Source organism: Solanum stenotomum, chromosome 1, assembly GCF_019186545.1.
Source record: "Solanum stenotomum isolate F172 chromosome 1, ASM1918654v1, whole genome shotgun sequence".
NCBI lineage: Eukaryota > Viridiplantae > Streptophyta > Magnoliopsida > Solanales > Solanaceae > Solanum > Solanum stenotomum.
The window spans coordinates 89,475,824-89,488,560 of NC_064282.1; the positions used below are offsets into that span (position 1 = coordinate 89,475,824).

Consider the following 12,737-nt stretch of genomic DNA (forward strand, 5'->3'; position numbering starts at 1 on the left):
GTATCATATGAAAATTTTCAGGTCTTAACATTTTTAGTCGTGGCCTAAAAGTTAAAGTTTTGGATAAACATAAACTAATCACACCATTCAACAATCAGTGGTCTTAATTAGTCAATTATTATTAATGCAACATTGACTCTACTCCCCCCCCGCCCCCCTCTTTTGGAGCCTCCACCGACCCTCACGTTTCAATTTATGTTGCACTTTTCATATTTCAGGAGTTAAATGATTCTTTTATTTGGTGTAAATTTTCATGTCTTTTAAATATTTTGAATTATATTATTAATTATTGTGTTTTATAATATTTTGCAGGTAATAAATTTATGAAAGTTTTAGCACACTCGGATACAGGCGCAAAGCAATACGAATGCAATTTTAATGTTGATTGCAAAGGGTTGTGTACGTTTTTTAATGGTGGATTTCCAGTTTGCCTTCCAACAAAAAATTGCTACTGCGTTCCATTTCCGTGCTGCTAAATAACAACATTCCGAGTTTAAGTAATATACATTATTAGTATAAGTTTATTTCATTTTCTTAATTTCTTTAATGAATATGGAGAAGAAATTTGAATTTTGAATTTCTTTGTTCGGTTAGGATTTGTCTCTGTTTGATTGACAGTAAGAAGAAACGTAAGCGTATTTTATGAGATTTAATTAGATTTTCAGTTTTCGTTCCCTGTTTTAGCGTAACAAATGAATATTTCTTGTATCAGAATTAATGTATCCGGATGGTGACTTATGTTCCGAAAGGTAATAAATTTTAAAGGATTATCGTAATTACAAAAAGAGTAAGGATGATATGTAATTTGTTACATACACTATGAGATTCTTAAAAAAAAAATTAAAAAGAGAAAAAGAAAGAAATGTAGAAGATGAGGAGTTAAGGAGAAAGAAAGACAGAGCCATAAGATGAAAAAGGTGGGGATCACACAATTTTTAATCAAAAAAATAATTCCTCATATATCATGTCATATTTGTGTCTCTACCACCATAAAAATTTTCCACCGCGATGTCCAAAATGGAAGCTAATCAGGGGCGGACCCACGTTAGGCGAAGGAGTGTTGTCCAGCCTTGTCCCTCTACCTTTTCTCACCCACCTATCGGCCTGTTGAACTCTCACAAAACGCTTACTATAGAGCTAAGACAACTAGTATACCCAACCCCACCTTATGGTAAAATGTCCATCTCAATCACTGTTTTTTAAGGTACGTGCACAGTTCAAAATTGACAAGTAAAAATGAACGGAAGGAATACTAGATATTTCTTTCAAAATGCAAAGACAGAAAGAACATTATACATAGAGTTGTTTATGCTATTATGTTCAATCTAATTACCATATATTTACTGTAAGCTTCAACATACTATTATCCATATATGATGATATGGCTATCAACACACACAATATCTTCAGTACATTTGTTTTTTTTCCTCAAAAAATATACAAGTGATCATCCTCTCGCAGTGCAGCCAAATCCTCCACTTGAGAGCCATCCGCCATGACAATTGTGGTTCCTCTTCTCCCAAACTTACTTTCTGCATCAACCAAATTATATAATTAATTAGACATAATTCTGAATATTTGTCATAATTTATAATTTCTTGTAATCTTATCATTGATTCGAAAAGATAAAACACTACAAAAACCTGGAATTAAGTATGAACTTTGTTGCTAACTATTGCTATATATAACTCGTAGCTAACACACTACTAGAAACAAAGGTTTATTCCCACAGAGAATAAGTGTGAAGTTTGTGCTATAGAACATGATTTTTTCACTTATTTCCTACCGAACCAGCTCACTGAAAAAATCCATGGTGGGAAACAGATCACTGAAATAGTGGGAAAATTCCTAATTTTTCTGTATGAAAACATTACTATTTTTTCTTTTCCCACCGATTCAATCAAAATAACTGTGAGAATAGCCATTGAATGTACTAATCACCTGCTATAGATAGGAGATTTTCAACTGAATCAGGTAGATGGATTAGTTTTCCTGCATTTCCTCCTGATTTTGGTTTATGATCCGGTTGATATCCGTGAATTATCACTCTTGTAGGAGGCGTTTTCGACAGGGAAGAAGTAGTTCGGGATATTTCTGCACACAAAATGAGGGATTAAAATCGCTACAAAATCAAGATCTAAAATATAAAGAAGTAAACACATAGAGAAGTTGGGGATCCATAATATCAATGCGGTCAAGATATTTATATGTAAGCGTTATTAAATGTGAGATTTGTAATCTTGAAAATAAGATAGGTTACCGTTTTCTTGTTGGTCTTGAGCTCCAGCCTCATTCATTGAGGCTTCCTGCAAGAAAATGAGACAAACATAAAAAGCTATTCAAAAGATTTTGACTCTGCATCTCTATTTGGTTCACTTATAAAATTAGCTTGTTCTGCATGTTAACTATGCCATGAAAGAATAAATATCTTAGTAACATTTTGGCCGAATACATGGATATAGTCCGTCCCTTAAATTTGCTAGTAAATTTCATTTAGATATATACTTAAACTATGATATATTGCGATGAGCACCTGAACAATATGAAAAAGTGTTCCTTTAGACAATTCTGACTATATTTTGAAAAAGATTATATCGTGTGTATTCAAGTGTCCATTATACACATACATTAACCACTCAAATATGTCAACTCCTTTAATTATATACATATACATTAGCCTCAATTAGTCGTAAATCTTTAAATCTTTATGCTTGTTCCAATTGATGTTCACTTGTATAATTAAAGGAGCTAACATATCTTATGACTACATACTGCAAGCTTGAACACGCGCAAAAAAATTTAAAACAAAAATGTCTAAAAGAAAAATATTATCATATGTTCATGAGTTTATAGGAACATGTCATAATTTGAGTGTCTAATAAATTTAAAAGATTGTTGATGTATTTAGCCTAACATTTTTCACTAACATAACAACACATCCTCAAAATAATTACTGTATGAATTTAAGTTGATATTCTGTTTAATTGATTTCATATATAGGTTTTGCACATAAAATAAATTACCTCACTAATTAAATCATCTAGAAATTCTGATACTAGCGGCATCTCTGCTAGCTCCTCATTTTTCAATCCCTTCAAATGCTGATATATAACACCACAAAATTAACATCAACAAGCAACAAGTGTGACACGTAACCACTACATCAAAAATGATCATTAGCGGCAATTAAGAATTAATTGCCGCTAAATATGTATTTTTAGCCGCAATTAACACTCTTTGTATATGTTCCTAAAGCCTTTAGCGACATTGATTCTAATGGCACTTAACTAATGCCGGTAAAGACTTTAGCACTCTTTATTAATGTCAATATTTAATGCCGCTAAAAGTTGTTTTTGTTGTAGTGAACTACCAATTATTATCTCAGAAAGTCATTTTTCTCATCGATTCTGATTTTCTTCAACAAAGAAAGCAACTTTCTAAGATAATAACTATTAATTGAGTAACACGGGAAAAATGGATAATGCACCTGAATAAAATTAGTGTGAATTATTTTTCCATCTTCATGAAGGGGTTGTACCAATTGTTTGAAATGATGATGACTTATACGAACAACTTGAGAAAGCCTTTTAGTTCTCACTGTGAAAGGTTGAGGGATATTGAATATTACACCTATTTCTCCAAACATTTGTTGAGATCCCAACTTGGATAAAAACTGTCAACAACAAAATAATGGGGAGAAAAAATTATTAGACATATATAATCAATTAATTATGAATAATCTAAGAGGTTTATTTTTATATTTGTGCTAGGTAGAGCAAAGGGGTTCAATTGAATCCCGCCTGTTAAAATATTGTTGTGATAATAGAGCAAAAACTATATTTTTTTAATTCTGTGCATGCATTCTCTTGAATTAAGAAAATATTAAGATGTGAAGTCAGGATTTGAAGTTTATGTGTTCTTGAATATTCTAGAATACAACTTCAAATGCTAGTTTAGGGATGACAAAACGGGTAATTAATATGAGTACCCATTCAAACTATTCATCTTAAATGAGTTGGGTGGGTAAAAAATGAGTCAAACTCATATTACCCATTTAAAAGTGGGTAGTTACGTGGATAAAATGGGTAAAAGAGACTCATTTATAAAAGAAAGAAAAATGACATTCATATTTTTTAAGGTGTAGGTGGGATCGGGATAGGGATGGGTGGATGAGGAAAAAAATCGAATTTTTTCTGAAAAATAATTTTTTTTGGGAAGGGGCTGGGGGTTGGGGAGGGGGGGGGGAATGAGGTGGTTGAAGAGACGTGGGTAAAAGATTTTGATTTTGAAGCTTTTAAGATGATCCCTATAAAAATATGGGTAAATATGGACACTCATATTATCCATTGATAACTCGTTTTTATCCATTTAAAATATGAGTCGAGTATTTTATCCATTTTTATTTAACTCATTTTCGATCGACTCGATCCGCTCATTTACCTCTCCTTTGCTAGTTTTAGGAATTTGAATTGAATTTCTATGCTTATTTTAATGATTTTTTTTAACACAAATACAAAATTCAAATTAAAGTTATTGAGTTATGTCGAAGAGAAGAGAGATAGGTACATACTTGTTCCATTCCGTTCTTGTATGTTACAACATCCTGCAGTGGTCAATTAAGTAAGTGAGTAAATGTATCTTTTTATCTAAGTTGTTCGGACTCTCCAAAAATGTTATCGCATTCATGTCAGATCCTTCACAAATGCACTACTTTTGAAGTATTCGGCACACACCCGATGACATTTTTAAGAGTTCGAACCTTTCTATACCAAGTGGAATTATTTAAAACTTGACTGCTGGAATGAATGTAACGTACCACAGCCCCAGACACAATAATGTAGAAATCTGTTGGTATCTCATTTTGTATGACGATATCCACTTTTGGTGGAAAATATTCTGCTTTAATTTCTGATACCTATAGCATAAAAAGAGAAATAAGAAAAACTATTATACTTTGCATTGTTTGATCAAACACTGTTACATAAATTGAGAAAGAAATTACCAATTGGACGATAAAGTCGTCGGAGACTCCTTTGAAAAGGTGGGAATTTTCTAGAGTGGTACGAAAGAGTTGTTGTAAAATGCTAGATCTAATAGCCTTTGGCAAGTCTTCTAAAACTTGTTCTTGTTGTAGTTCTGCTGTCTTGAATTTCAGTGTCAAATGTGCTAGCATTTGTTCTCTTAGACCTTCTGGAAGTCTATTCTTCTTTGCATACCTCAAAATCTCATTGATAGCATCCCTCTGCATGCACACATTTACTATTGTATAATTTACGTAAATCACATAGTGTTAAGACCTAATTAAATTATTTTTCTACTATTTTTCAAATTACAAGAATCCCTTAAAATTTATGGAATTCGGAATATCACTAGACTTTCGGATACATCATTGGACTTCCGGATATATCAGCAGACATTCAGATAGGCAGATACATAGGGGAGGGATGTATGAGAGAGGGAGATAAGAATGTATTAGCAAGAGGGGAGTGATGTATCCGAGAGATGATTTTTGAAATTTTTTTAAATGATAGAAAATTTTAGAAATTATGATAAAATATAGAAAGATGTCATTCTCATTTCTACTCGCGCTAATAGTTTAACATATTTGTTGTTGTTACTATGGGGTAGTACTCCTGAAGCAAAAGAAGATAATTTTACTTGTTGGTCCTGCGGACTTTTGTTGCTCTTATGAAACTTTTGGCCTAAAAGGTTGCATCTTATGACAATTCGAGCTTACTTGATTTGTTCAATTGAGATTTTATAATGCAATCATATTCTGTAGTCCAAATACTGTTTTCATTTATGTATTTATGATTTATTCACTAGGTCAGTCTGATCTGATTGGTTCTTTAAATTTGCACTTAGTTTTAGGGCAGTAGCTATATTTCGATTCATCATATTTTTTCAAGGGTTTCATGATTAAACCTTGAACCTTATTCATCTATAATTCAATAAATAAACAGGAGACTAGAATTGAAAGTTCGGATCAAATTGGTGTATCAATACCGATTCAATCCGAGCTCTCTTATTGAGAATGCTCATTCAATAAATATTCTCAATGCTTCTTTAAACTAACAGAAAAGGAAATAATGTCACATAAATTGAGACAGATTAAGTAATACGTACCATGACGAAGGTTCGGACAGCGGTATGGACAATAAGGTTAGTCATGTTGCCAATCAAGTATGCAGTAAGGCCAATGTTGAAAAGCATGTAAAAAATGGTGAAAATCTTTTCTTCAATATTCACAGCATGAAGATCACCATAGCCAACAGTTGAGAGTGTAACAATAGACCAATACATTGAATAAGTGTATCCTAGCCATATACTTCTTGATTTGAAATCAGGTATATTTGCTCCCATCCATGTAGATTCTGAATTATGATAACGTGTTGCCAGCCAGTAATAGAAACAACCAGCTGAATGCACTGCAAATAGTGTCACCTATTCGTACAATACCGTCAGACTTCTCTGTAACAATATTCATATTTTGTAATAACACATTTTTATAACAATTATGTCTTCAAGGTTTGATTGTATATGAAGATCAATGTCGTTTCAAGAATTAAGATACATAGTCATGTCTATAATATATATACTTCCTCCGTTTCAATTCAAGTGTTTTAGTTTGACTAGATATAAATTGAAGAAAATAGTGAAGATATTTAAATAATCTTGTAATCTTAATTAAACTATAGATACATGTAATGTATCAAAATATTTTTTAAACTTGTGATCCTTCTATTTGGAAAAAATATTTATAAGTAAACCTTTTTAAAATGTGAAAATTGTGATCTTAAAAATATATAAGATAGATTATTTGCTACAATAAGTAGAGGTGACATGATTGTGTAACAATTCATTAAATTAATAGTGTATATAGGAATTTAAGTTATATACTAGTAATATAAATACTTTTTACACTATTATTTAATTTTATTTCTATTAAATAATTATCAATTAATGCTTAACATAAAAATTAACCTACATATAATACCTTATAAATTTACTTTTACACCGACCCGTGAACATATTTAAACTCTATTACTCCCTTCATCTCATGAATTTATGTGAAATTGTTTGACAAAATTTAAGAAAGAAGAATTGTTAAAAAAAGTTTATAGTCTAAATTTAAAACCAAATTACTTATTTTTTAATTATGAAAAAAATATATTTTTTATGAGTAAATTTAAAAGAAAAATATCCAACATAAATTGAGGTCGAAAAAGTATATATTATGATCAAGAAAAATTAATTAATGTAATGTATAGCTAAGATTATGAGTACTTACACAAATAAGTTTAAAATATCTCGTCCAAAAATAGCTGAATCTAGTGTCCTTCTCCAACCTAGAACGCAAGAAAAAAAATTAGTTGATTGGTGTTTGCTTACGTTTATTAAGTTGGTCAAATTGGTTTATAAATATTTTTTAACTTATTTATATACTTATTCGATAAAAGTCAAGAGCTTGTATATCAAGTATTTATAAGTAAAATCAATCAAAAATCATAAGTTAGTCATCAAACTGTATCACGTGAAAATTATTTTTGATATAAATTTATTTTAGAAAAATTAAAATTTTCATAACCAAATTTATCGTTGAAATTTAAAAATATGGCTAGTGAAATTTAAACTGTGTCACGTAAACATAAGAAATATACCTTGAGAAGAATTTACTAACACGGCGCAGTCGCCATAGTCTTAGCAAGTTGAGGAAGCCAAAGACTTGTCCTCGACTCGTTTTGCCAGTGACAACTCTGTATATGGCTTGAAATGGTAGAGTTGAAGCTACATCCATTGGAAACCATAGATGTGTCACGTACCTTTTTACAAAAACAAAAAAGATATTGTATTAATTGGAATCTCCATTGGCAAAACAAGATAAAAGGGTACTTGCATCTACAGTGATGGAGTCAGAAATTTGATTAAAAGTGTACCAAATTTTCTTTGCAGTTGTATTAACAGTATGCAAAATTAAATGTGCACTCATAGATAGCTAACATTTAACCTCTACACAATACCAGAGGCGGAGTCAAGATTAAGGGTTTGAGAGTTCTAAATTTCTTAGAGAGGGGGTTTGAACCCACAACTCTAGCGTGAAAAGTATTTCAAACCCGCAACTCTAACGTGAAAAGCATTTCCATTGTCCCTTCATTACCACTGAACCGTCAATCAATTTTTTAGGGGTTCAAAAATTAATATACATATATGTTTATTTAATTTTCTAGTACAAATACAAGATCTACGAAAAAACTATTGGACTTGTCCGAACACACGAACCCCACCTAGTTCCGCCTCTACACACCACATATATAATTTTGCATTGAAGCTAAGGGTGTAGTGTACACGGACCACCCTTCGCCTAAGGGTGACTCCGCCCATGGTTGTAAGAATAGCTAATTATCCGAGTTTCGACCTCACGTTACTAATAGCTTTCAAAACATTCTAGGTTATGGTAAAAAAACGTATATGTAATAATAAAAAGTCAAACTTTTTTATAACAACATCATTTGTCAGATCACAATACTCTTTAGTTATTATAGCGCGCAAATACTATTATGGAGTATAACATAACATGAAAATAGCTAAGTTTAATTTTAAAGAGGACTTGATCAATATAATGAAATACTATTTTAGAGAGGTTTATCGTACCTGAAGGCGATTTTCTTGTGATCTTCAACAAGTAAGTAAGTAGATTTGTCCAAGTATGCAACAAAGAAAGTGAGAATAATGTCAATAGCAAAGAAGGCGTCAACCACTAAATCAACAGGCAAGAGTGCTCCAGTAGATGCCTTGTTGAATGCTAACTCAAAGGGAGATGACCATGCTGAGTACACCACAAGTACAACAAGAAATGCTTGCCACAATCTACATTTGCCATAGGTTCAAAAAGTAAGAATTATTTTTGTTTTAATAGAATGACTTCATCTGTTTTAATTTATTTGAACTTATTTCTTTTCGTGAAAAATAAAACATATATGTTTAATATATGCAAATATTATGAGAGGTGAAGGCGGGGTAGTGGGAGAATATAATCAATGTGAAACGATGGAACTTGCTTTTTCTACTACTATTATGAGGAAGTTATTTATTTATTTATTTTTCTAGAAAAAATATTTTTCAAAAAGTTGATCAATTAAATATGAAAAAAAAAATAGAAAACGAAATTAATCCAACCAGCGTATAGTAATTCACCTTAAGAATATTTGTTTTCTTCTGTCATTTCATTTACCCACGGTTAAATGTAGTTTTATTTTGACTCATCATTGAGGTTAAAGGAAAACTTAGAGCATATTTGCTGCCTACGTACGTTAGTGGAGAAATGAATATGGATATTTAATGACCAGAATTTAATAAAGAGAAATTGTATATAAAAAGTAAAAATTACATAAATCTTATAGTGTACGTTAAGAGTTAATTCTGCTATGATGAAGTGAAAGAACTTTCACTATAGTGGAAAAAAGACATGTGGAGGCGAGTCGAACGAGAGCAAAACAAGTTTCAGTGGTGGAACTGCCTTCGCGATTCCATTTTAGACATAGTAAGAAGAGTAGCAATGCTGGATAAAGCCATAAAGCATTGAGTTTACTGGGAACAAGCTGCAAAAAAAGTAATTACACCTTATCCCTATTTTTTCCCAAATTACAAAAGTCTTTTAAATTTCTAGAATCTTGGATGCATTAGGAAACTTGCGAGTACATAGCTCACGGATTGAGAATGATCATACATTACTTAATGGGAATGATGTATCTGAGAGGAGAGGGATGTATCAGATAGAAAATAGAGATATATCTGAGAAAATATTTTTGTAATTTTTTATATGATAGAAAATTTTAGAAATTATAGTAAAATAAGATGTGTATTTATGTAATATTTCCTAAAAAACATTAGATGCACAAATAGAAATAAATAGATTAGAATAGGTTAGAATAATTATGATCGCTCAAGTTCCAAAAATGTAAACGTCAATGAGAAGTAAGTTTTGTCTCTTGAATCAATAATTATGTCAAAAGACTCCATGAGATCCATTGAACATGGTTTTTAATCAACATAAAGTCAAAGCTCTACTCACTATTAAGCTTCATTAAAGTCCCTTAAATTTAGGCTAATGATGTCAACAAATAGTAGTAACATTTTTTTTTTCACTCGGTATTTAATACTCGCTCCGTCCCTATTTACTTGTCCACATTTCCTCTTTTAGATGTCTCTATTTACTTGTCCATTTTGACAAATCAAGAAAGGACAAAAAAAAATTTCCTATTATACCCTCATTTAAACTTCTTGAAAATTTAAACTTCCCCCAACATTGATTAGTTATCATGAATAAATTTATTTTGGAATCATAATTAATAAGGGCAAAATTGTAACTTCACTATGCTAATCATTGTTGTCTTAATATATGTGTCATTTCTAAAATGGACAACTAAATAGGGACAGAGGGAGTATATATAAAATTTCAAATGAATGAATTCGTATTCGGTAGAACTCGTATACCAAATTATTAGATTAGTTCTAACTTCTAACCACCACACGTAAAACTCAATGGTGTCATGTGTCATTGGAAATTAAATTAAAAAATTGACATCTTACATAATTTTTTTTTAGCTAAACAACAAATTAGAAAGTGTCACACTTGTGATTTGAATTTATAATCTATATCTTATTTTTCACTCTATTTACAAGTATTATATGAATAATTATTTCTTCCATTTCGATTTATTTGACGATCTTTTATTGTAAGTCAATGGCAAAAAAATGACATTTATTCATTTATTTATGAAACAGTTTGACTTTAAATTTTGTATTTTTGTTTTAATAAAATGATTTATAGCTATAGAAATTTCTCAAGCTTGTTTTAAATTACTTTTGAAAAAATATTATTTTCTTGTACTTTATGCTCAATCAAACACACCTTCATATAAATTAAATCTCCTCATTTTAATTTGCTTATGTTACTTGTATTTTTAGTCGGTTTAAAATATAATATTATTATTTATATTTGGTAATTATTTACACCAAACATCGTATAAAGAAAACTAATTAAAGACCATCAGATTAAAAAAAATATTTTTAATATCATTAGTTTAAGTTTATAAGAGTAAAAAATTTTCTTCATTTTTCTTAAATTTTGTATCGAATAAAACTAAGACAATTAAACCAACTGAAACAAAGAAAATTTATATCAAATATAAAAATTTATTTCTTTTTGATCCTAATTTTCCTTCAATTAAAAACACTGTAACTTTTGAAGATAATAAGTATTAGTTTATCGAAAAAAATGTCGATAGAAAGGAAGTAAACTAATTACCTGTATCTACGATCGTAAGGAGCAATAAGAAATCTCTTAAGCCTAACTGAGCTTTCACCCATCACTGTTCCAAAAGCTGGCAACAAGCTGCTTGAAAGTGAAGCTAAATTTCTGATTTCGCCACTCGAATGTCGTCGGAACAACAACGGCATCGGAGACCTCGTCTCCGATAACGGCATCGGAGACCTCGTCGTCTCCGACATTTTTTTAGCTGAGAAGATAGAGAGAAGAAGGAACTTTGAGAGGTGGGGATATGGAAGAGACTTAGTTTTTTTGTTTGTTTGTTTGTTTTAGTTCTTAAATATATGAGACATAAGGGGCGGAGCTTGTAGCCTGCTTATAAATTCGAGCAATTTAATAGATTTTGTTTAAACAGTATATCTATATTAATGAAATTATTAAGATATATAAATATTATATTTATAATTTAATTTTTATATATTACTTAAAATCATTATTATAAAATTCAAAATAAAGTTGAATTTAGGAGCCTTTGTATGACATGTTGAGGCAAGGGAAAGTTGTGTTAAGCATCATCATGTAGACTAATAATATTTTAAAATGCAGATAACTTAGTTATTATTATAGCCAGAGAGAGAAAAGAGTTGACATTCACGTATAAAAAATAATATGTAAACATGTCTTTGATCTATAATTGAAGTACTATACTAGAAAAGTTGAAAAGTCTAAAAAAAGGAAGAACTATATATTAAAAACACGATTATTAATGGACAAAAATACATATGAATTTTTTTAATTATTTTTGCAAGTTTTCTCTATGAATTATTAGGTGTTCTTTTTTTTTTTCTATCTGAACGGGGTGATAATTCATTAGGAAAAAGAAACGATCGATAGTTCATGTGTATTCTAATAAACAGTTGATGATAGTTTATGCAGAAAAAAACTTGATAGATCATATTAATATCTCACAAAAAACGTGATAGTTCATATAAGTTAATTTTGATCATTTTTTAAAATAAAATAAAATAAAAGTCTCACAATATTCACTCTATATAGATCTGATTAGTGGAAGTTCTTTTTATGTGTATAACCAATACTTCAAGCTAATATAGTAATATATATCTTCTTGGTTAACATTCAACATTCTAGGCCTTTATATCCATCATGAAAAGTGTGACCTTTAATAAAAAAGTTACATCTTTTTTATGTTAGATAATACTTTCTTGGAAGTGATCTAAATTAACGTATAATTTTTGGCCTTAGGCTATGCTTTTTCATGTGTTTTTTTTTTGTCTTAGATGCCATGCTTTTAAAAAGGTTACATGCTAGATCACACTTCTAGCACCTCATGATATGACAATGTTTTTCATGACTTCTACTTACAACTTTTCAAGTATATGATTTATAATTAGCTACACTTTCAAAGCATGTCAATTGGCCTGTGAATTGGTCTAGCTTACGATTATAT

At 30.3% G+C, this 12,737-nt stretch overlaps 1 protein-coding gene across 1 annotated transcript; it reads right to left on the minus strand.

The window, feature by feature from the left end:
* Positions 1-1,294: 1,294 nt before the first annotated feature.
* Positions 1,295-11,657, minus strand: LOC125875193 (potassium channel KAT3-like). Its single transcript, XM_049556298.1, has 13 exons — positions 11,309-11,657; positions 8,653-8,868; positions 7,662-7,823; positions 7,292-7,349; positions 6,127-6,444; positions 5,003-5,242; positions 4,817-4,915; positions 4,571-4,603; positions 3,488-3,673; positions 3,024-3,101; positions 2,261-2,306; positions 1,942-2,094; positions 1,295-1,532 (listed from the first exon to the last, which is right to left on the minus strand). Exons 1-13 carry the CDS (start codon positions 11,509-11,511, stop codon positions 1,429-1,431), a joined length of 1,896 nt encoding a protein of 631 aa, XP_049412255.1. The 5' UTR covers positions 11,512-11,657; the 3' UTR covers positions 1,295-1,428.
* Positions 11,658-12,737: the final 1,080 nt, after the last annotated feature.

Coding starts and splice junctions, on each gene's coding strand:
- LOC125875193 (XM_049556298.1), bottom strand. CDS start 11,511: ATGTCGGAGACGACGAGGTCTCCGATGCCGTTATCGGAGACGAGGTCT. Junction 8,869..11,308: donor CCTTACGATCGTAGATACAG/GTAATTAGTTTA, acceptor TGGCAAATGTAG/ATTGTGGCAAGCATTTCTTG. Junction 3,674..4,570: donor ACAAGAACGGAATGGAACAA/GTATGTACCTAT, acceptor TGTTGTTGACAG/TTTTTATCCAAGTTGGGATC.